At 37.4% G+C, this 25,145-nt stretch overlaps 1 protein-coding gene across 7 annotated transcripts in view; it reads right to left on the bottom strand.

The window, feature by feature from the left end:
- The window catches only part of LOC134790156 (PAX-interacting protein 1-like), a 173,849-nt gene that overhangs the window by 58,046 nt on the left and 90,658 nt on the right, over positions 1-25,145 (bottom strand). Inside the window, exon 3 of one of the 7 annotated variants that reach the window (XM_063760966.1) lies at positions 9,057-9,075. The exons of the other annotated variants lie outside the window; for them this stretch is intronic. Within the exon in view, the coding sequence (XP_063617036.1) occupies positions 9,072-9,075 (4 nt within the window). The 3' untranslated portion in view covers positions 9,057-9,071. Of the gene's footprint in view, positions 1-9,056; positions 9,076-25,145 lie in introns of those variants that run through there. 7 annotated transcript variants of the gene reach the window in all.

Here is a 25,145-nt window from a genome sequence, read left to right as displayed (position 1 = left end):
AAAATACCTAAGTGTAGAGTTAACTGTAGTTTTTCGTGGATAGTTCGATCGCGATTTGATAGCCTGCAGCTCGGAACTGGTTCCAAATACGGGGTTCGTACGCTGCGGCCAAATTAAAGGCATGATGTCATGGTTTTTTGCGACGGCTGCGGTACATTGAAGCAATCTTTTTGTGCGGTGCTCAAAGCTTATGTTCGTGGTACCCTTGGTTTCTGATTAAATATAGAATGCTTGACACTGACAACAAACTTTAGTTGTCAATAAAATCAAATGTTTTAGCTAATTTCAGATATGAATGACAAATTTTGCACTAATTGAACGCTTTAGTGGATTACGGTATCCATTTCATGGTTAAGAGTTGACAAAATGGTCGATGATCGCTCTTGGCTCTCCGGTGCCGCCTACGCATCCTCGCAGCTCGCAGCCAAATCGATCATCGCCGGGAACAGCATTACCAAGACATATTTACTGGCCAAGAACAACGGTAAATCTACGCACGGGACATAGAGTTCAAATTGGCCCCTAATATTACACAAAAGAAAAGCCAAGTAGAAAGGAAAAACTGGCAGGAAGACATTCGTCACTCAATATGGCTATCAGTGACACTTGAGCTCGTTCCGAGAATGGGTAAGTTGCCACGTTCCTATAAAAGACTTCAGTGGTGAAGTATTGAGATAAATGAGCTCTAAAATAACGTTAATGAACGAGAAATTCAGCAAAGTTTTGTTAGCATAATACCACTCTTGTAACCTTGCCACGCAAAGGGCATGGAAGCTATAAAAAAGACATGAAAAGTAGCGTATCAATCAATTGAAGTGATAGACACCTGTGGTAATAAAAGGGACGTAAAAATAGGCGGTCATAAAACTACCCGTGTGAGTCAATCTTTATTTAAGGAAACCGTAAAAATTGGTACTTAACAAGGATCAAAACAAACAAGACCACCGCGAAGAACATTTGAAGTCGACGCGGTGTTCTTCAACATCTAGAAATAATTAAACACAAACGATATATTTTCAAAACTCTGCATCACACTTTTTGTAAATTCACACATACAGGTGTGCAAAATAAAGTTAAAAATTTTCAGTGATGGAAAATAATTATGGTCAACTGTTTCTACTTAAATATTATAGTTCGACCATAAGCCTGCAACGATTTTGATAGCACATGCAGTGCAAGTGTTATTTACACATCATAATTTCATAGAAGTTTGACGTTTGAAATAACACTTGCACTGCGTGTGCTGTTAAAACGTTGCAGACTTTTCTTGGTCTAACTTTAGAAGGGTATTTTGCATGCGATTATGGCAAAAAATTTACCTGACACAATATTATAAACAGGCACTTGAATTTCGAATTTCCTTTTCAATCACTCAATCAAATCCAACACATGAATGGTGATTAGAATCCGGTGTTTGATAGATAACCTGCTTAACTGTAGTCTGTAACCTGTTCAGTTTCGTGATTGCCATTTGATTTGCACTCTGTGAAAGCGCAGATAGCATCAGTCACGTCGTGTGGGACTTGTCATTCCGCATTAGTGAATTTTGGGAGCCCGTCTGTCTGTCAGTTCGTCCGTGTTGGCTCGGCGATGATATCTGCAATGAGATGTTAATGTATTACTTGGCACGGTCAGCGGCCGCCGGCCTATAGTTGAGATTTATGTATTATTAGCCGTGCGTAAGGCACAATCGCCATTGTTCTCCGTATTTTTCACGGTCTCCTAGTTTTTGTGAAAAGCAACGCCAGCGCCTGTATTAAGTTCACATTGACCTTCTCGGCCTGTTCCGCGGTCAACCCACATTGTGGGTAGCTAACTCTTTGGAAACAAACAAACGTTCCACCCTACCATACCAATCCTATCAACACTTGCACCCATAAGCCGTCGTGATGGAAACATGCGTAAATAAAACGGTGTTTTCAATATACACCTAAAAAACTCTACTTTAGAAGTACATATAGTGTACGTACACTCCTTTTGGACTTTGGAATCGGATCAACAACAAATAGTGTACAAGGCCACGGTAAGTATTTACGAGAAGTAGACACGTGGTACTTCACGGCCAAGCGTCCTCAACTAGGGAGCAGCAGTGCGAAAAGCAGTTATTACTCTGGCAGTGGGGGAAAATGTGTTCAAAGACCGTGACCTAGGGTTCTCTTTGCGACGCGGCAACCGCCGCCCGAAACCACCAGACGGCTTGTCGCCAGCGGCGTGCGAGCGAGACCGCTCGATACGAGACGGGCATGAGCAAGAGTGATGGGCGTCGCGCTATGGTGCGAAAATAAAAAAGAAGTGGTAGGTGACGTAACGCAGGGGAACATTAAACGCAATTTTATGGCGGTCGGCAAAAAAGTGTTGTTTACAAAATAGGCAGATCGAACCGCGCAGTACTGGATTTGATTATAGAGAGGTCTATTTATTGTTGATCGATCGAAGCAAACACGTCTATGTGAAAAGTAAATAGAGGCGTAACTACACATGATATATCCTTATCATTGTTATCTTAATGTTGGCAGCAAAAGTACACATAAATAATAACTTCGTGTCTCAACTGATATGTGACATGTAGCAGAGTCAATTACGTTTACGATAATTTTATTTTGAATTTGAGTAGTTCGACCAAGGTTAAATCCTCATTTTTAATTACGCAATTGGTTAATGGAACGATCAAATGTAACTTATTGCTATTACTGAAAAAACAAAATGGTTTCTTTAGTTCTGCTTAGTCGGTTTCATATAAATAAAAATATATGAGATTTTATCAAAACTTTCAGATAATATATGTACGATCAGCTTCTTTATTGTGTTCGAAGGTTCGAAGGAAGGAAAAATTGCTTTAAAGGAAATAAAGCCTACTATAATATTTCATGAATAGTATATATAATATAATCGTAAAAATAAGACAGCGATAACGTTTTCCTAAGACCAGCAACTAAGCAATACTACGAGATTTACGAGTATACCATTTGCTAAATATAATCGACAAGATTTTGACTCGAGACCTGTTTTAGTAGCAAAGATTTATGAAACGAGAAAAGCCGTCGGGCTGGTTGCATCGCATACCGATGACGTCAGTGCCATTTCTTACTTCAAACCTGGCAGTTTCTTCATGTCCACAGAATGAAGTAATGTCGTAAAAGGCATTATATCAAAAAGCACAACTAACAAGAGTATTTCTTTGATCTTTTGGTACAACACAACACAACCTTCTTTAATACCTATAACATTTTTCTAAATTTGTTTTAAAGTGAACTCGGTCTTCCTCCTCTCTCCTTCCTTCATTTAGGTTACGTTTGAAGTTCTTACATAGTAAGAGCTGTCCTATCAACTTTATTGTTTTACGTTAATCAGCCGCTAGAGAAGAGAGAATGGCATGTGACTGTGATTGCTGCCAAAGGTTTAATAAAGACTATTCTTTAACCTCGTGGTGATGTCGCGTGCGCAATTGCGCATACAAATCGTTTGATGCCACGCAAAGATGATGTCAGAAACGCCGCAGACTCTTCGGCGACTAACTATTTTTTTAGTCCTTGCATACGAAGGGCGATCTATTAGGACAGCGGTCGGCAACCTTTTTTTGCGTAGTTTTAGTAGCGTAGTTAACGATGAGTAAGTTGACGCGGGCCGCACTTTGTTAATATTTATGACTTTATCAGACATTGTTGTTTCTCAATATTACATAGCCAGAGAGGCTCGCAGGCCGCAAGTGATAGTTTCACGAGCCGCATGCGGCCCGCGGGCCGCAGGTTGCCGACCGCCGTATTAGGAGAACGCGTTATTCTAATTAGTTATTCAATTATAAAGGTATAAATGAGGAAACACTAAAAAAGATAAAACCTTTTTTTAAGAAACAGTATGAAATGCATGATCAAGACCCCAAAAGGAAATACAGGTAGAGTAAAATGACATCACCGTATCGTACGATTCGGTTAGGTCTAACTTTTTGTGAATCAGTGGCATGATGCAACTCCGGACACCTGAATGAGATCGGATGCCAGTTTTGGTTCACAATCACATTTGAGTTAAAGGTAGACCTGTTTCTAAATGTTATCTGTCCAGGTCCATTTTGCTCGTAAAGTAAAAGAAAATATCTTATTGATTTCACAGAAGCAAAGAGGAAAATGTTACATTTACCTTAACAACGCGAAAACCCAATGCCTATAAATCAAGCCCTCGGTTAATAAGGAGTCAACTCATAAATATTACATGACATATCATAAATTTAATTAGTGATTGTTGTTGAATCATTTGTCATAAGCATTATCGCCCGCAGGCCTTGTAAATAATAATAACAAACCGTATTTGATAGATGCAGTAAATTAAAGCAATATAAACCTACACTACGAATTAGATAATCTTGAAGTAACAAATAAGAACAGTTGGCTTATTGATCGAGTAGAATTATTGTTAGTAGGTAAAGCGCATAGGCGAGGAAGCCGTAGATGAATTAATAAGTAGGTTGAGAGCCTTTCAAATGCTTAATCCGATCAAGTTAATATACAACGCGATCATGCTCGGTGAGCTTTAAGACACGTCATTAACGTTAACACCGTTAATCCATTGGTGGTACACAACAGAACCTCTGTTTTGATAAAATGCCTATAGACAAGTTACGTTCGTAATGGATTGTACCTCGACATAATAAATTTGCATGAATCTCACTCAATCTATGCCGAATTTAAAAAGCAACACACACCTACGCACAATGTTTTTGGAGCACTTACATAAACTTACTGTTATTTTTATAACGCATAAAAACAGCATTTAAGTTTATTAGGTCGCTAATTTATCAAGCAATAAAAGCGTTGGAACATTTCGCGAAAAATTGGGGTCGAATAAGCGGGGTTTCAACATTTCCAGTGAACGCGACGAGTATATAAATCTCCAGTTGACGACACATGTTGCGTAACGCGTAAACACTCAAGGAAGCCGCAAATCTGTCTGGTCAACAAACCGAAGATATACTAGAATTTAATGCAGATTTTTACACCTCACCAAATTATTTTATGAAAAGCATCAAGGATAGATTCAAGCAGCAGATGGAATATTCAACGGGACATTCAAAGAAAACGTTAACGACACTTCAACTGGCTGTGTGGTTGCCAAAAGACATTGTGATATAATAGACCGTGATACTAAAAATAGGGCACAGTCAGTTATCGTACATTACGCAAGCGCTGCATATGTTTAAGGTTGTAAACAAATTCGTTAGCAACTATAGGGCGAGCAAACAAGAACAATTTAGGACGCAGCGGTGAACAAATACGTCCGTCAGCTCCGGTATGAATATGATAGATCGATGAACTTGCAAAAGATATAAAATTTATTAGGAAATAACTTGCAAAGAGATTTGCCAACAGTTTGAATGTGAATGTTTGAGTAGTGAGTGACAACAGATTACGTAAGGTTGTTTGGACAATTAGGGGCGATAAAAAGCAAACAACTCGTGATCGTGCGGGTTATCGTAATTTTGTGATATTGTGGTGAGTATACAAACTAGGCAACTATGTTGGCAAAATATCAATTATTAATCTATACCAAATTATGCATTTAACATTATTAACGCCACCGTCGTCATGATCAGTTTGCTTTGATCATCTTCTCAGTTATTATTTGCTTGTCCCATTTACTTGGGCTCAGCTGAGCATATAATTTTCATCTATTTTATATCTCTGCTTTCATATTCTCCCCACATCTGTCTTGTTCATCGTCATCTTTTCCTAAATCTACCTATCCTCTTACCCCCTTATTCATAAACGTTTAGTAAAGTTGACAAGCCGATAATAATCGTTTGTCCCTTTCCATCATACCCATACGACGGAAAGGGACAAACGATTATTATCGGCTTGTCAACTTTAGTAAACGTTTATGAATAAGGGGGTTAGACTCTAACTAAGAAGACATGAAAGTAGATTGAAGAAGAGATGAATGTAGATTGCTCTAAGACTTAGAGCAATCTACATTCATGTCTTCCACTCTTTTATTCAAACGACTTTCATACCTCGGTTTCACATGCCATACATCTACTAGGCTAGGGTGTAACTTAAATTCAGCTGTACTAACGTCATATCTATTAAAATTAATATTATAACAAGAAGTTAATAACGTTAATCGATGAGCGTGCGTCTGCAGCAAAGTGCATAGATATTGATATGTCGCAAAGTAACTACTTGACGTCAACTAACCTGACCTTTAGGTCCCATTAGTCAGCACATCCGTCTAACTTAGTAGCCGATTAAGACTGGATAAGTAAACAAACACAAATGTTCAGTTTAACCTTTGTGTGACAATGATAGTTTATTTGTGATAAGAAACGCGTGTATTCAGATAGTGGCGTATAGCGTCAAATATATCTCTGGGTAAGAAAAAGCTTTTTTTTTGTGTGTGCTCTAAGAGAAAATTCTCAAATATCTTGAACTTGCATAAAGTATTAAAATATCTTATTACCTTAAGTAGTAGCCTGGTTCTATGTCCGACTAGCAATAGTTACCACAAAAAAACGTTGGCAATACCTATTGAGCGTAATCTTCGTAAATCGATCAAATAATGTATCATTAGACATACCTATAATTCCTAAGAAGCAATACCTACCGGCTAAATTTCTAAGAAATTAATGCTCTATTTGTCAAGAATCCAATCAAAATCAATGAACGTAAACTATAAAAAGATTCTAAGTATCCAGTTCTACCATCGTTCGAGATGAGACGCTCTTAATAAAAAATAATGATACACCCATACACCATTGCGGCATCAAAACATCGAGTCTGGAGTTTCATATTGATGCGACGAACCAAAACACCATTAATGTTATCTGCCTCGAGCGTGCCAATGTAAACATACACGGAGATTATGTTGATAGCGATTTCATAAAAATGGCTGCCGTCGGTTTATCGTATACAAGTTGACCTCCTTAGCGAGTGTTGGGGGTTATCTAGCGGTGCTGGCGAGAGCTGAACCATGACCCGAGACATACATCTTTAATTGGATTATAACAATCTCTGAATTGAAATTATGCAAAGCTCTTGTCGTCATTAGCATTTTCTATTTAGTTTGTGCTTTTCAATTAAGGTACTTGCGCTGAAGAAGGCCCATCGTTAATTTTATTTTTCTGATGTTTAATATGAACTTGAACGAACATGGACGTAAAATTTGAACCCATTTGCACTTATAAAAGTATGAAAGTTTGAAAGAAGGCAAGCTTAAGAACCGGGCCTTCTTTGGCGCAGGTACATTAATTTCACAATTGGTACCTCAGTAAAGCCTCGTTCGGCGGCGGCGGGGTTATTAATGTTTGAAAATATTTTTACAATAATTTGATGCAAGCGTATGAAGACTCATGGGTCTTCATAAAACTGGCTATGGTCTTATGCTGTATTTGGAAAGGCGATGAGAATTAGAAGAATCTAAAGAATATCTAAATAAGTTCAGTCTTTACAGTCTTACGGCGCGATCGGGAAATGAATTAGAGATTAACTAGATACGATATAGTAAAGATATGTGACGTCCCACGGGTAAAGGTACCTTATGGCGGTAGGCGCTTGACGCTATTATTAATGCCGCTCCAATATTATTGCGGCGCTATGCGACGTAAGCGCCGGCCGCCATAAGGTACCTTTTTCCGTGGAACGTCACATATCTTCACTATTTCATATCTAGTGAATCTCTAATTCATTTCCTGAATCGCGGCGCCAGCCGCCATAAAGTACCTTTTGCAGTGGAACGTCACATATCTTTCCTATTTCATATCTAGTGAGTCTCTAATTTATTTCCTGAATCGAGCCGTTAGGCAACGCAAACACATTTACATCTACAACACATTGTATTATAGAGAAAACTAATCAACAACAATGTTGACCACCAAAATTCCTGGCACCAATAACGAATCAATACTGTTAATTAATTATTAACGATGCACCGGCATTCGTGATGATATCGCATCGATAGCCGGTAATAAAGTAACAGGACAGCGATAACATCACAATCGACTATTGTCGCGGGTCGTTAACTTTATCGAACGGTTGAACTGAACTTAACATTGGTGTACCCTGATCTATGATATGCAAAATCTTCGCATTGATTTTTAGAAGCTAAAACCTAAATTGGTCTTAAAGTCTTGGCCAGTTTCTTTCTCAATTTTCTCATATTACCTCGCACATTGTTAATCAGCATACCATTTTACTTACTATAATTAAACAACGTGTCATTTGCCAAGCCAATGTGACTCATAAACACCGGTTTCGGTGGATAAAAATTTAATTATGTGCCAAAATATTAAACCGGGCCTCAGGTGACCGTTGGCAGAGTGCCTGCTCGCGGCGTAAACAATCTATTTCAGATCTGAAAGTCAATTCGACCCCCGTATTCATATTCTATAAAGCTACTCTACTGAAGCGAGAGAATTTAATATGGACATCTAGGCCGAATGTTTTGTCTAGTCAAATGTCTGTTGCACATTTGATGTACTCTGGTGTTTCCTCCAAAGTATGAACACATATATGTTACAGCGTAAGTAATAAATCCGGATATTATATATTTTAACCGCCAGAATTAAGTCTTAATAACTAAGCATTTCCATATATGTATAAACAAACAAAACCTACAGTGCTAAAAGATTTGCTCAACGATACTCTAATTAAAAATGCTTACGAGTACCAGTAAATGACGCCAATATCGTGTTCGTGTAAATTTGTTTTCATGACTAACGTCTTCTCAAATATTTGCTTTAGGCACCGTAGGTTTTTAGCGAAATCTTAGTGGCTCATCAAGCAGCGAACATTAAACTAATATTTGCTTCAGCATATGAGTAATTCGTTGGACATTAAGTAACCACTCGGGGTGGATGACCGTTTTTGTTTGTCCATGGACAGGTTCACGTATTCCGTGTCACGTCGAGTGTGGACACTCTTGACGTGCGAAACACAATCGCCATCGGTGTCGGCCGGTTGGAACTTCTTTCAAGTATCTGGCACATTGTCCTTTGTAGCGTTTGAATAAGTATTCTTGAAGATTGATTGATCGCTTTTACGTACCTTCGCTTTGAATATACCGTGACCCGTTTAGAAGACATTGTCTTACCTGAAACAGAAACAGTGTCATTGTTAAATCACTTATCTAGTAAAATATTAACTAAGTTCAATAATGGCAAGTAAGCTGCAGTAATGAAATAATATTCAACAACAAATAACTCGCATCGACTCAAAATTTTCCAGCGATAAACGTTTACACGCACGCGGAAACAAGGTCACGATTAACATATGTATCGATATCGTAAACAACAGTTCGGAAGCATGCTCCGTTCCGTAGGTATTCCAACACATGTGACTTACTTAAATAATTAAAGTTAATTCACGTTTGTGTACAACTATACAGCATGATCAAAGGCGACCATGACCGATGGGAGCAATAAATTCTAACGTGCTGTTAAATTAATGATAGGTACATTGCTGTTGTTTGATTTCAAACAATATAATTATTTGTGGTAAGGAATTATTTGTCAAATTAGAATTTAGTGGAGTTTTATGGTTGTTCGACATTGAACCACAGCTGTATTGTTTGCCTATTAAATACATGTGCAAATGGTAGATTTCACACCGCATGAATAATGAGGTATTCAAGTTTGCCCGTGGCGCTGTGTACCGTGTGTCGGCAAACAGAGAGAATATGTAAATAAACGTTCATTTGAATATGGGCTCTAAAACCTATTTTTCTAAATATTAGGCTCAGTGGATAAAAACAAATTTGCCACAGATTAACATATAGACACTCGATAACAAGCTACATATTTAGTTGATTATGTACCTACTAATATTAATATAGATTTAAATATTGTCAATAAATAACAAATTGATCCTTACCTTAGTTGGCCTTGAATAAATGGAATTAGATATTTGAATTTTCAATCCCGGCCGTATTAGGTCAAATAGTAACAAAATTCAATTGACTCCTATCTATTTAGTGGTAATTGAAGCTTTTTCAAAAGTAAGTATGTATGTCGTTTCTTTTACATGTATTAACATTCGTCGGTATTTCGGCAGCAACACGTGTTAAAACGCGAGGTTTATTTGTGCATGAAACTCCTAAGTACCATCGCGAACACTGTAAACTGTCCATCGGTGGACCTTATTACAACAGGCATGAGGTCCACTCATGGACAGTTAAAAGTGTTGCTGATTGCACGTCGATCACGTTGCGCCACTTGCGTCTACACTCTTATCGTTGCACTATTAGCCCTCAGTTACTGTTGTTATGTGCTCCGCGATTGATGACACATTAATATCATTTGTTTCTAACTTTGCTTTGTCAATGCCAGTTTCAAACAAAGTTCTGATCACAAAGAAGCATTCCCAGTGGCCATTACAGTTTCATATAAACGGGAAGGTAAAAAAGTTAACGTAAAGACTTTAATCACAGCAGTATCCCTTGATCTACCATCCATCAATCAATCTTTAAATCCAAACTCTTTAAAAAGTGTGTGTTAACGAATTTTGACGAGACATTATTTTTGAATTGACTCATAAGTAATGCCCTAATAGGGTTAAATTCAAATATGTATACTTACCTAAATAGAAGTACCTAAGTAGAATTCGCGTACCTTGGTAGATCAGAAATAAACAACGAAATATGTAAATAAGAAATGCTAGTTCTTATGAACTAAAACCACACATCAATTAAAAAAATATTAACATTAAAACTAACAGAAGACTTTGATCCGTGCGCTAAAGAAACATATAGGCTGTAAGGTAAAGATGTCAATAACTGATTCCACGAGGCAGTATTATCGATACTAGTTTGCGTCCATTTATTAAGATAGATACATCTTACTTAACTCGAGTCGTAAGTCGTTAGATCGGAGGATAATTTACTTGCTATTGGTACTTGCATTAGTAATTGCTCTTACATACGTGCTGTACAAGATTACTTCAAAGTTACATAAAATACAAGTTACATGCTGCCATTATCGTATTTAACTTTACGTTAGGAATTGTTTCGAGTTGGATTCAATATTCGGAGTCATATTCGGAGCATGCGATTTTGATAGTAATTAGAGCGTGCCCAGTTATTTTGCAGCGTTTGTTCTTCTTATGAATTTATATTTTCTTATAGAATTCATTTAGTCTACTGCCCATTTATTTCATATATTTTTCGAGGAAAAAATACGACTACATGACGAATGTGTTAAGTCACCTCACCAGGAATGCAGAATTGCCTACCAAAATGTTCATAACCACATAAGAGACAAATAGCACGTGGTATTGATTTATGGTCAAAACAGGAAAACCATAGGTATACATGTAATAGTCATTAAGTGACACATTATGACATTACTGCCATGTCTATTTTTATTGATGGCGCAATATGTTTGCTGTATAAGCACTTTTACATTTCTTTAAAGCAAAATTTTATTAATCAAAGCATTTTCCCTAGTTACTAAATAGGATAGAACTTGTGAAAGCAGATCATGTCCATTGTTAAACTACCTACATGTTGAACTTCTATAATATTCGAACATATCATACCTAATCATTGAAGGGAGAGTTGAGGCAACGAGGCGGAGGGGGAGACCAAGGAGAACGTACATAGATCAAGTAAAGGAAAAGCTCAACGTCGTGTCGTATCAGGCTGTCAAGGAGAAGGCAGAGGACCGACATGCGTGGAGATCGCTCCACCGACAAGAGTCTAACTCTTAAATAGATGATGATGATACCTAATCGTAACAAACGTTGCTGAACAAAGTGTATCATCAAAACCATTCTAAACACCCTACAATACATAGAACATATGAAATATTAGTTCTAAAGGGTGTTTACCATTAGAAGGAACTGTGGCACCCCGCGGCAGATATTGTATGGTGCTACAAGCACCGTTACCTTACAATACACGCTAAACGAAAAGGTCCTATAGGTGGTCGAAAGTTGCGCTAATCTGACGTTTTCAGCTCAAGTAACAGACGCACTCCATCAGATATAAAGCCTACTGACAGATAACGGTACCGGCCATAATTTCTTCTGCGATAGAACAGCCTGGTAGACCTACTATTTTATTTGAATGAAACGCGCGTAATGACATGGATTTACAAATTACGGCTAATAACAGTTGGCAGAATCTCTAATTATAGTTAACCCGAGCGTTCCGTGAATGTAATCTTATCCATTTGCCAAAAAAGATGAAGTTAGACTATAAAGTTAATTTGAAATGTGTAATCATAATATAAATAATTAAAATGATGATCACCAGAGTAATCAAATCGTAACAAAACTAAATTATTGAACATGAGCGTCGTGAGCAAGAAAATAAGGAACAAGGATGTAGAATCAGTAATCGTAAACACTGAAATAGACAGTAGCTTACTAGTGGTCTAGACATGGCCGCATGATATAAATAAGACTGTACTTTAACATTTCATAGTTCATTTCAATTTGTTTAACAGGTCAATGTTAACATGCGAGTTAATTATAACGGTTGAATAATGACGGCTTCGCCAGCACTGTCAATCTTAATGCAAGGCTGTGGAGTGTTCGCAATTAACTGTTCCTATTAGTACTCGTAGTTTTCCGCGGTGAATAATTGCACCGCCTTCATGATTGTGACAACTATGACATATTTTCTTCATCAATTTCCATGATGAACGGAACATTACAGCTCACTTAAGTGCTATCGAGTTTCTTACTGCTTTTGTTTTAGTGCCGTTTAGATGTAAAATTACATATTTATTGCTTAAAGTTCCCAATAAATAGTAAACAGAAATTTAATTTACTCCGCTTTTACGAGTAAGTATAGGAGTACTTTCTTTACTTATTCATTAGGTCGTCCTCAAAGATATAACATAGAAATTCATTTCTATCTTACGTTAGCAACCAAGAAAATGCCTGTATTTATCACAGTTGCCTGCGATATCAAATAAGTTTAGCAAACAACGCACAGGAGTCATACTAAGCTAATATACTAGCAAAACGATAATATTTTTCAAGCAATATGTTTGTTCTGACATTATGTACATTCACGTTTATTTATTGTTCATTTTAGCAAAGCATTAAAACAAGTTTATACATTAAAGGAGGTAATAAAAAAACACTTGCGATGTGGAAAGACCAGAAACATAAAATTTAACATTTCACACGAATAAAGAAACGACAAGTTAAAATATTGCCGGTTTTATTGTGCCTTCACGAGTTGTCGATTCAGCAAAGAACTTGTGACGCGACGCATACTTGGCAAATGGAGCATAAGTGTTTGGCACTGCCAACCAAGTCGTGCCCCCATTTTGAAGGGTGACGAGGTCTAAAATGGTGCTCTTGAAACGTTGAATAGAAAATTACAGCTATCGCATATCGCTTGCTTGTCGAGAATTGGTTTTACATTGGTTGATAGTAAGCATTTATTTGTCCACACCGATTTTCGCGCCGTAGAATAATGTCGTCTCCTTTAGTGTCCCATAGAATAAATTAAATGACATTTATGTATGATCGTAAATTCCATGGTTGATTTTTTTCTAAATGTAACAGGGAATTCATACCATGGCAGATGCCAGAACCATTGACGCACTTGAACCGTACAGGACAGGTGTAGTTGCCAATTTTTTTTTGTCCAAGATCATGTGAAAGAACCGAACCCTTTCATTTAGTATTTTCAAGAACACATCTCAAGAACTTACAGGATTACGAATGAAAATGCGACGTTGGATCTTGTAATAAATATGTTGGATATATATTTATTACGACGGTGAAATAATCTGTTAATTAATATCAGTCGGTGATAATTTCTCTAATGCCGCCGCCCAAAGGATAAGCGGGGAGAAATATACGATACGACGCGACGTATGTCCCGCAAATCTGCCAGAAATGACACTACGTAACCTGTGGCTTCGCGTGAAAGTTACTAAATATCAGGAATATTTAAAATTATTAAATTATTCTGGATCGAGTCACAGATTAATAAATAGTTACTACGTAACAGATACTTCATTCCCAAACAAAAGCAAAAATACCTACGCTATAATAGCCTACAGAACCTTAATAATAATACCTGCTGCTCAGGACAAGAAGAAATGTACCATAATTACGCGCACAAAGAGTCGAGACTGTGTTGCCCGCCGTTCGAGTCACGTGTCAACGCGTCATCGTAAGAATGCGCTAGGGTTGTAGCTACCCTACCCATGATGATTATTGTAATAAAACGAATGTTGCGAATCAAATATGTTTTAGTTTTAATATAATGATTTATAATTTTTTCACTTCTCGGAATTCTCTGTTATTAAAATTTAATAAGTAGTTGAAAATATCCTAAATCGCGTAAATAATTTTAATAAATATTCAGGAGCAAAGCAACGGACAATCAACGGTTTTTAAAAGTTGTAATACGGTGCTACCAGGCCGATTAATTATTACGTCGTCAAAGTTATTTAAAAATATTTTTTTTAACCCTTCAATATAATTATTAAACTTTCAGGTGGGACCTTTAGCCCGCCATAAAAAGATGAATTTTTATTATAGGCTTTTCCCTTTGTTTTTTTGACTTTTTCACCCATCTACTGCACAATAATTACGTGGTTTCGGCATTTCGAAGCATAAGCGCGGGAAACGCGCGGTGCAATGCGGTGCGAGCGCTGAGGCGGGCGTTCGGCGGCCCTCTGTCGGTTGTATCGTCGACGATACGCCGAGCGATAGGCATATAGCGCGTGCCCTTGAGCGTGTGACGGAGGCCTGATCGAGTTTTTCAGGGCAATCTGCGCAATACAGAACTTTGTATAAAATATTGCAAATTTTTGCCCATAACAAAGTTTCACAATACTCTTATTATTTTGAGGATTGCTCCACATACCTAGCTCTACATATTGAGCTCAAAGATAAAAAGGTACTTTCAAGAAAAATCCTACAAACGTTAACATAGATTACTCATTAGGACAAGGCCAACTAGATCAAGTTTGTCAAGGAGAGGTAATAAATATAAAAACGTTTCTACAAACATTATTGCTTTAATTTTACTGGGGGACTTGTACTACTATTTTACTACATTTTCTTCACAAGCTTCTTCTTAGCTACTTAACTCAGTAAAATCTTTCGCTCACATTTGCGTTTTTGGAAATATTTCAACTGCATTATCTTAGTGTCATACCTTTCGCCAGATTGTTTTATCGCCATTACAAAATTAATTTGGCTATAATACTAAGTGGTTAGATAAAACATCCAAGAATACTTTTCGGCCTTCAGTTCAGAGTGAATCAGAAAACGACTAATGTCTCGAGATAAATGTGGCTACAAGCGATGAATTATTATGTGCCGTCTTAACGATATTATACATCGTCGGTGAATGTTTGGGGCATGTATTTTTGCACCGCACGACCTTTGAGCCACTTTGATACGAGTACGTCAAGGCTGGTCGAGAGAAAATCGGAAGTCGTGCGATCTGTACGATATGGGTCAAGTTCGCGATTTACGTACGGTATAAGATAAACGCTTCACAGAATTTAGTCATATTGTAGAGAGATTCGTGACTCAAGTTACCGAGGAATTTCCAGAAAAGCAAAATGATTGAGTAGTCATTGTTTCCATAACTACTATAAATAATGTTGAAGTTTAAATATATTTTATCAATAATGAGAACAAAATGGTATAAACGGAGAAGCGTTGCGATTCAGCGAGGAAATGCTGCCAGTATCTTAGGCACTATGCCCCAGGGGCCCTCTTTAGATATAGAATTATAGATTTTTAGTCTTTATTTAGTTTAAGTTTGGACCGTACCTTTATTTACAAAATGGTATGTAAAAATAAAAATACTTTGAAGACAAATTGATAATATAACTAATCTGTTGAAGAGCCTTGTTAAAACTTCAATGTAATAACACAGGCACCATCTGTCTGATGCTATCGTCTTTAATGTTTTGCATCATTAATAATAATAACATTTACGCTGCCAAAACTTACAACATAGTTTGTGTTAAAAGCGCCAAAGAATTAAAACAGCATGAGACGAAAATATACCGATTAAAACAGAAACATCTTTTTCGGGGCCTAAAAAACAGTCTGTTTGTAACCACGGGTGACCCTTGGGCTGGCTCATTCCTAAGTCAAAGAATAGGCATAGCTATTCATCGTTGGAATGTAGCCAGCCTCATGGGCACCCTTGCGTAGGGGACAGATCTGGGGGACCTAAAGTGTCATTCTATGGAACTTGCAAACTATGTAAACAAAAGTCCCTAGTAAATTCATCATTTTTGACAGTTGCAATATGGCGGTTTATTTACATAGTTATCAAGTTCCAAAGAATGACACTTTAATATAGGTGGGTAAGTTTTATTTATTTATTTTATTAGTTTTAAATAATTTAGTGTATACTTCATTTTGATAATAGTTTATAAGTTTTGTTATTGAATAAACAATTATACACTATTATCAAACAAAAATAATAATAATTCATACTGTATGATATGCATAGTCGTAGTTTTTCGGATTATGAGGTTTATATTTAATATAAAACGATATAATTGTAATGGAAAGTATAAATGGATATCAGAATCCGTAGCAAATCCTTAGGTACCTATTTATAATTTTACGATACCATTGATATTGCTGTGCAAAACTGAATCAAAACATGTAAGTACTTTTCGTAATTGCCCTCTGATGGTGATGATATTTAATCTTCGTATTCAAGCCGAGAATATAATTTAAGGCACATTACCTTATTGTGATGCCATATAATGTTGAAAATGACGACGGCAGATGATGTCATTCTTTCATGTCGTCATGGACAGTTTGGTTTTGTAGAGAAAAACATGGTAGCATATTATGTGTGTGTAGTGATTTCCTTAGCTTAGTATATTATATAAAGCTTAAAGTTGACGTCAGCGTGGAAAATAATTTGAACTGGGTGCTTGCGGTATACCAAAGTGTGCATTGAAGTGACTGCAGCATGATTGGAAACGTCTAGAACGCTATGTCCTCAAGGGATTTTTAACTTTAAATGTTGTAGAGAAAGTGCATATTTGCTCGCGATGGTTGATGGTCATTGTGGATGACGTAAGCCCGAGTCCTTGTACGGTCGGGTGCGTGGACGCATCCCGGAGCTGAGGTTACAACCACTAGGGATTAGTTTCACTGTGACGTAAGCGTTGTTGCTAAGGGCAAGGGCACCTCTACCAGTAAAACCGGGGTGACCATTTGGTTACCATCAATACCAATACTCTCCCTTTCCAATCCTCCCTGTGCTGAGCAAGATCCCGCCAATCCCGCTGCACCGCATCCAAGTCGAGTCAAGAGTCAAGTTGAGTATATAAGAAAGAAATGCCAGAAGCCAAAATTGATATTGATTATTGATATATGTACACAAATTTGACAAAAATGTATATATTTGCAAGTTAAACAGAAACATTCTTGGCGAAATGCGAGTATAAATTGTGAACTCCAAGTCGAGTCAAGAGTCAAGTTGAGTATATAAGAAAGAAATGCCAGAAGCCAAAATTGATATTGATTGCACAAATTTGACAACAATGTATATATATTTGCAAGTTAAACAGAAACTTTCTTGGCGAAATGCGAGTATAAATTGCGAACAGTTCTATTTTGAAAATAGTTTAGCAGCTAATTTGATGATTCTCTAACGTCGTCAAAACATAAAATTCATTATTTGTAGAAGTAGCCCTAAGAATAATTTCACGGAATCATGTGGTTATTTCCAGGATTATATTTCACTACATTTAACGAGTACTACCTATTTGACTACGAGTTGACAGATGCTGCGACATGCGCTTATAATTGTAATTATAACTCTGTGCCAGCAGCCGGAATTTGAAAATTGGCAAAGATCTATGGAACTGGAATTTTCAATATATTTTCAGCCGCTACTGAAATGCTTCCCGCTTCTCGTTTTGTAGCGGTGAAAATACAGAAAAGATTTATTGAATTGATTAAACGCTTCAGCAGTTCAGTTTCACAAAAAACGGAGGTTGGTTATCAATCAAAATTTAACATTGGTGTCAACTAAATTGCTCAGATAATGCAAACTCCGAAAAAAACGTTAATATAACGAGCGAGGCTTTCTCCTGAGATGGTGTTGCAAATACTCTTACTGTAAGGCGCACAATAGGTCACCCAGTTAAGTTCGCTCTCGAACGCCACGGCATCGGCAACGTGTCACCTAACCATGGACAAGTGATTGGCAGCAACATAATGATGAATTGCGAATGTTGGATCTATGAGGTCGGTATATTGAGACCGAAGCTTTCGCCGGGCAACGAACCCGGCTCCGGTTGGCAGTTGCTAGGCGAATAACGGACCGACGTGGAGCCTCTTTACGGGGGTACTGCGCAAATTGTAAAACTAGACAATTGCTGTTAAATAATAAGGAGTCAGGTAGGAAACGGTTGACCATGCTTATGTGTACAATTAACTTTAATGGCAATTTGTTGAATCAAAAAACGTAATCAAACCGTACCCGAAATTATGAAGAAACTTTCGTGTTCAATATGGTATAAAACTCGGATCATACCCAGTTGTCATAACAAAATCAAAAAAATATAGCAGCAGGTAGATGATATGCCAGATTTTCCGGTTAACATGCCAATACTGCCAAATTTTACCCGAAACTACATAAATACATTTAGAATAAATCCAAATGATACGGCAATGCAAAACAAATTTAATCGTAGGTGCTTCTAAACTATAATGATGGTAACGACTAACGAGATACAGATACGGATAACGACGGTTGCCATATGTACCTACATGCTAACATTAGAGTAACAAAAAAGTTACAAATCGTATGGTGTTGTTAGTTCCATTGTTTAAATTAGCAATTGTTCTTTTAATCTACTTTGCTGACACAGTATAACGGATCTCCCGAGTAACATAATTGAAAGACTTGTTCCACTGACAGATAGAACATGGTGACATTTACCTTTGCGAAATCCATGCAAAAATATGGAAATTTATATCTGCAATAAACCAATCGCAAGATATTAAATTATTAATAAATCAATAGGATTGCACCCACCTCATAAATATATTACGAAAATTTCTTAAGGACTTACATCTTTTTTTATCCTTTGACGTCTGTTGTCCACTGAGTTTCAGTTTTTTAGACCAGGCAATAACACGCTTCCGTACGACGTAACAATCGTCAAAGAAATCTCTTTTGGACTTTACCACTGTTTATTAATTATTACTTTGATGAGTAATTCATTAGGTGAACATAGGGGCTATTCATAAATTACGTCATTTCCAATTGGGGGGAGGAAACGGGATTTTTGGATGATTTTAGGGGAGGGGGGGGGGCAAAAATAGATGACGTAATTTATGAACAGCCCCATAGCAGATAATCATACTTTACTGTATAAATATGTACCACATACGTATTTACCATGTACGTAGGTATTTAGGTCCCGATATTTCGGCACAGTTGCACAAATGCACATGCCATCTTCACGGAGTAACTCACTCGGATCGGATTCTCAGAGTAACTTTACTGTGCCTATTGTGTTATTGAGCTAGTCATTTCCTTCACAGAAAATAATTGAACACGGAAGGTGCGGTATCTCGTATTAATGGCAATTTGCATGAGCCTGCGCAAGGAAGTGATTCTGTTTGCCACTTTGTTATTTATTAAGCTCTTCTACCTTGTTCTTGTTAACATAATTGTTTGTTTGCGTATCTACGAGTATTGGAATTCCGCTTGGTAAATATAAAAAAATAGTTTAAGTGACTTGAGGAACGCCTGCATAAAAATGCTCTGCGCAAATTTTCTAAAAGGGCTCTACCAACAAAATATAATTTCAAGTTGAACATTGACAATGCACATCGTTCCTTATACGTTTTTAGGTGCATTAGGTACGTTCTAATCTTCATAAAGCTAGTTTTTTTTACCATAAAATGGCAAAATTAATCCTCAGCAAACAACATTCATTTTCCTTTTTATAAACTGATTCCTATTAATCCTCATTGACTAAACGGTTTTCAAATACCAACTAGGAAGGAAAGTTTTCATACAACACTCTCTTCTTGTTACGAGTACGTCATAATTATGACATTACTTTATTTAAATATATTAAGAACGGGTCACTCACGTATTTCAAGTCGAAAAACCCTCGACATGTTTCACTCCGTACCGAGGAGTGTCATCAGGATGTGGTTGGTCAGTGCCTACAAGCTGGAAAACTGTTTTGGGTACTACGTCGGTGGACAGTGTGGACGAACCATTAGCGAATGACGATGACGTAGTGAGTGTTGTGTGCAACCCATCATTTGACAATAATGCGATAAACGAGGGTAGTTTCACGCTCCCCCTGCCGCCACCAGCGCCTGCGCCGAGTCATCGGGCGCGGAGAGCTGCGGCCCGCAGTCTGCGCCGGTCCGTCACCGTAAACGCAAGCTCCTGATGACACTCCTCGGTACGGAGTGAAACATGTCGAGCGTTTTTCGACTTAAAATACGTGAGTGACCCGTTCTTAATATATTTAATATGTCTGTCTCACGGAAGTTTTGTTATTAAAATTACTTTATTTGTTCAATAATAACAGCACTGTTGACATCATTGATGACAATGATGACATCGCGTGGTGTGCTTTCCTGGTATGTGCAATGTGTTATGGATGTGTACTACCTATTCGATCGAGCTGAGGTCATGGCCATTTCTATTTTACTGTTGTTTTACCTTTTATATTATTATATCACGGAGGAGGAAGTCTGCTGCATCTTTATTAAGGATGAATCCTATCAATTTGGTTATTTATTTAAAAATTAAACAAAGAGTTGGAGGAAACACTTCTCATTTTATTAATTGTTAGGAAGTATGACAGAGTGTTTTTATCGTTATATAGGTTTAGCTAAGAGGATGTGGTCACCCATTTGACATTACATATCAATTTTTTAAAGATATGTTTGGAAACGTTTTCTCCCTTCTTCTTCTCCGTCGAATTACTCTTGACAGAGCAGTCGTGGTCACGTTGAACGACGAACGATTCTACGCCAGTTCTCCCTGGCAGATGCTTCTCTGGCACATGTGTTAAGTGGGGTGTTGGTAAGGGCTTTATAGGGGGAAACGTTTTACATCTACACTAATAAATTCAGTTTGGATACAATTGCCACAGATATTAGAAAGTGCTCAACACATTCTAAATGAGAGAAACTACCTTCATTTATGGCATTATTGTCAAATGATGGGTTGCACACAACACTCACTACGTCATTCGCTAATGGTTCGTCGGACATTGGACATTGTTGTTTTAATATATTTAATATTCCACCAAATTATCTCGATTTTAACCAGCTTACTGTTTCTACTTTTTAGCCAAGACGCTAATACAGTTTTAAGTCTCTCAAAAACCAAAGTAGATTCAAATGAATGCATTCACAATTGAAATTGGGTTGCAGCTATCGTAATAGCAGTTCTACCACGTTTAATAGGTGGACAGAATACTTTAGATAATATAGCTTATTTAGAGGCTGACCTGACTTACATCGTTGGAATTGATAAAATATTTGATTATTGTTATCCAGCATATCCATTGACATTTACTATGTTACCTTGGCGCCACGCTAGAAAAACTTGCGTCTAATAATTTCCCCCAGCTGTTGTTTTTTATTTATCCTGTATGCTCGCTTGCCCAGTAGACACGCGTTATTAATACTAACAGCCTCTAACCCTCGAGGGGTTGCAAGTGGAGCGTGCAAATTAACTTGGGCGACACTACTAAATAACACATCAGGTGGACGCGTATTTTGCATGAAGCTATGAACGGTGTATTTATTAGTTTAGTAAAAACATTGTTTTGTTCAATTTCAATGCCCGGAGAGACATGAAGGAGTTGCACCTGTCCAGTGACGACGTTTATCAGCGAACAAAGTGACGCTGGCGCCTCAAGATTAGGAAAGCCGACCCCGCGTAACGGGATAAGGCGAGGATAAAGAAGAAGACTGTTTTGTTCAATTTAACTTAGTTTGGAAGATATGTAAAAAAATTATAAACTCCTATAACTGATATGGATTTCTTGCTCAATGCTGAGGATCGTGATTTTTTCCTTAATGAAAATATTTATACTTCCTATCCAAATCCAAGACAACAATATAATTTACTGAGCAGCAGTACATGGAATCATGCCGTCCTTGTCACACATTTTAGAGATATAATATTTAAAAAACAAGTTCGCACTGTCCCTCTCACTCGCTACGCTATCATCCCCCGCCATCCCACTCCGACACCGCCCCTCAGATACCCGTCATTACATGTTTTTGTGTTAGTCCGAGTCACACGTATTTTCGCCAAAATAGTGTTCCTCTAAATATCTGTGTGTGTGTTTCGATTGATGAAGTTAGGGTGAGTAATTTTAATATGTCTATTGAGCGCTGAATGATAATAATGATAGAATTAAAACATTATTTGTACTGCCGGCCGCCGCCGTACCCCCGAGCGAAAAATTTATGTTTTTTCGGCACGGCAAGTCTAGTCTCGTATTTTCATTTAGCGTGATAAACTCATTACCTAAGAAATCAACTAAGTAAGTAATCTTTGCGTTCGTACGAAATCAATTGTTACAACTACCTTCTTTTTAGAATAAAATAAGTACGGAGCTATAAATAAATCACAAAATGACCTTTAACCCAGTTATATGACTAATTCAAAATCCAAAGGTTATAGTTATATGTAGATATTACTTACATTTCATGTTTTGAATGAAAAATGGTACATTCATACTATGTAATGTTCGCTCAGTAAATTGTTTACGAATGCGAACACTATATTATTATATTATATTGACATGCTTTCGCCTACAGATTTTACATACTGTATACTAGTATACAAACCATATCTGAATTGAATAAACTTTATATACCTAGGTATTTATACGTACTACGTAATCGTTTCAAGAAAACGGCCCTTACCATGTCCGATCTACCCTACCGTGTAATAAAAAAGATAGGTAACAATATTAATCCTTGCCGATTGGTAATAAGTGCTTATGAACAGTAGCAAATGTGTCTTTGTGCAAATATACATATTCTGTAACCAACAAGTTTAATTACCATCTTATGAAGATACCTACAGGTACCTACATTTATATGTAAAATGAAAAATTTCATTAAATACACAATCTACAAGATACTTGAAGAATAGTTTGAGCGACTGTTTAAAGTGTTTAATGCCAGTAACCGATGTATACAACCAGCACGCGCTATGCGTGCTTCGATACCGACATAGTGAATGGATCGTAAGGATTAAAACGGATTAGGTACTTTAATCGCACATCGCGGTATCGTCGAGCCTTGGGTCCAGTCGGTGTGGTCGCCTCCCTTTGCTCATCAGTTAATCTCCTGCTTTGTGATAACTAGACATTCTTGATTGACAGTATTAAGTACCAATGCTATAATAAGCTAAACATCACATAGCCAGTTATTAGTTACTCTCTACAATAGTACCTACTCTGTACGTGTAAACCTCATGAATGTGCTTACATAATTTTTTTTTAGACACTTGCACATTATCAACTCAATGTAATTTTAGAATGAAATAAATCATGGACAGAGTATAGGTACTTGATTAGTGTAATATTATGGACTACGTCCAACAATAATACTGCGCTAGTACAATAGCGTCGAGGATCGTTAACCCATGCGTAAATCGTATCGGAAATATAAGTAAAACCTTCTAATGACAACTGGGATTCAGAATTTGGTAATTTAAGTAGAGTGAGTACTTTACAAGCTTAGGTAAACTATGCAACAAGATGATCATCAAACAGGTAGGTACTCGGTATTAAACGTGTTACCAAATAAAAGTCAATGACAACAGGAGAGTTTATAATATTGCACATTAATTAACACGTATAAATTAAAATTCATATCACATAAATATTTAGTTAAAAACGAGATTAAAAGCAAAATTTCTCCCACTTTAATAGTGAAAAGGCTATCATTACTCCACAATCATTGTGTTGAGAGCTCCGCCTTCACAGCGTTGAGGTTATATTTGCCCCACTTTAACAGTGCAGAGGCTATCTTTACTCCACATTAATTGTGTCGAGAACTCCGCTTCAAGAGCGTTGAGGGTAAATTTGCCCCACTTTAATAGTAAAGAGGCCATCATTACTCCACAATAATTGTGTCGAGAGCTCCGCTTTAACAGCGTTGAGGCTAAATTTGCCCCACTTTAATAGTGAAGTGGCTATCTTTACTCCACATTAATTGTGTCGAGAACTCCGCTTTAACAGCGTTGAGGGTAACTTTGCCCCACTTTAATAGTGAAGAGGCCATCATTACTCCACAATAATTGTGTCGAGAGCTCCGCTTTAACAGCGTTGAGGCTAAATTTGCCCCACTTTAATAGTGACGTGGCTATCTTTACTCCACATTAATTGTGTCGAGAACTCCGCTTTAACAGCGTTGAGGCTAAATTTGCCCCACTTTAATAGTGACGTGGCTATCTTTACTCCACATTAATTGTGTCGAGAGCTCCGCTTTCACAGCGTCGAGGTTAAATTTGCCCCGCATTAATAGTGACGAGGCTATCTTTACTCCACATTTATTGTGTTGAAGATTTATGATGATTATTGCGTAATATCTAAAACTACATAATAATGATTGACTCGCTCTTCGATTGCTTCGGTCATTTGGCTCATCGGTCGCTTCGCTCTTCGGTCGCTTCGCTCTTCTAATGCTACGCTCTTCGGTCGCTTCGCTCTTCGGATGCTACGCTCTTCAGCCGCTTCGCTCTTCGATCACTTCGTTCTTCAGTCACTTCGTTCTTCGGTCTTTACGCTCTTCGGTATGTTTGGTCTGCAGACGCTTTGCTCGTTGTAAACTGAGTCAAAGATATATAACGTTGCTCCACTGTAACAGTGTTGATGCCAATGTAATGTACTTGTCATAGTCTGTATCCAGATCTTTATGTTGACTCCACTTTAATAGTGATGTGACTGTGGCTTTACGTATGTGAAATACAGAGGAGATTTTAGTTATGTTGAAGTAATTTAATTGGTATTAATGCAGGCTAAAATCCTGGTAACAAAATGTACACAAACGGTTCTGTATGACGAGTGAACAATATATGGAAAGTGATATATGTAACCCTTTAAACGATTTTGCATTCAATATTTGACCTGCAGTCAAATATATACCATCTCAACGAGCCCAATTTACCTACTCGTAACAAATCCAGTACGA

Source organism: Cydia splendana, chromosome 4 (assembly GCF_910591565.1).
Source record: "Cydia splendana chromosome 4, ilCydSple1.2, whole genome shotgun sequence".
NCBI lineage: Eukaryota > Metazoa > Arthropoda > Insecta > Lepidoptera > Tortricidae > Cydia > Cydia splendana.
This window is presented reverse-complemented; position numbering and strand designations above follow the sequence as displayed.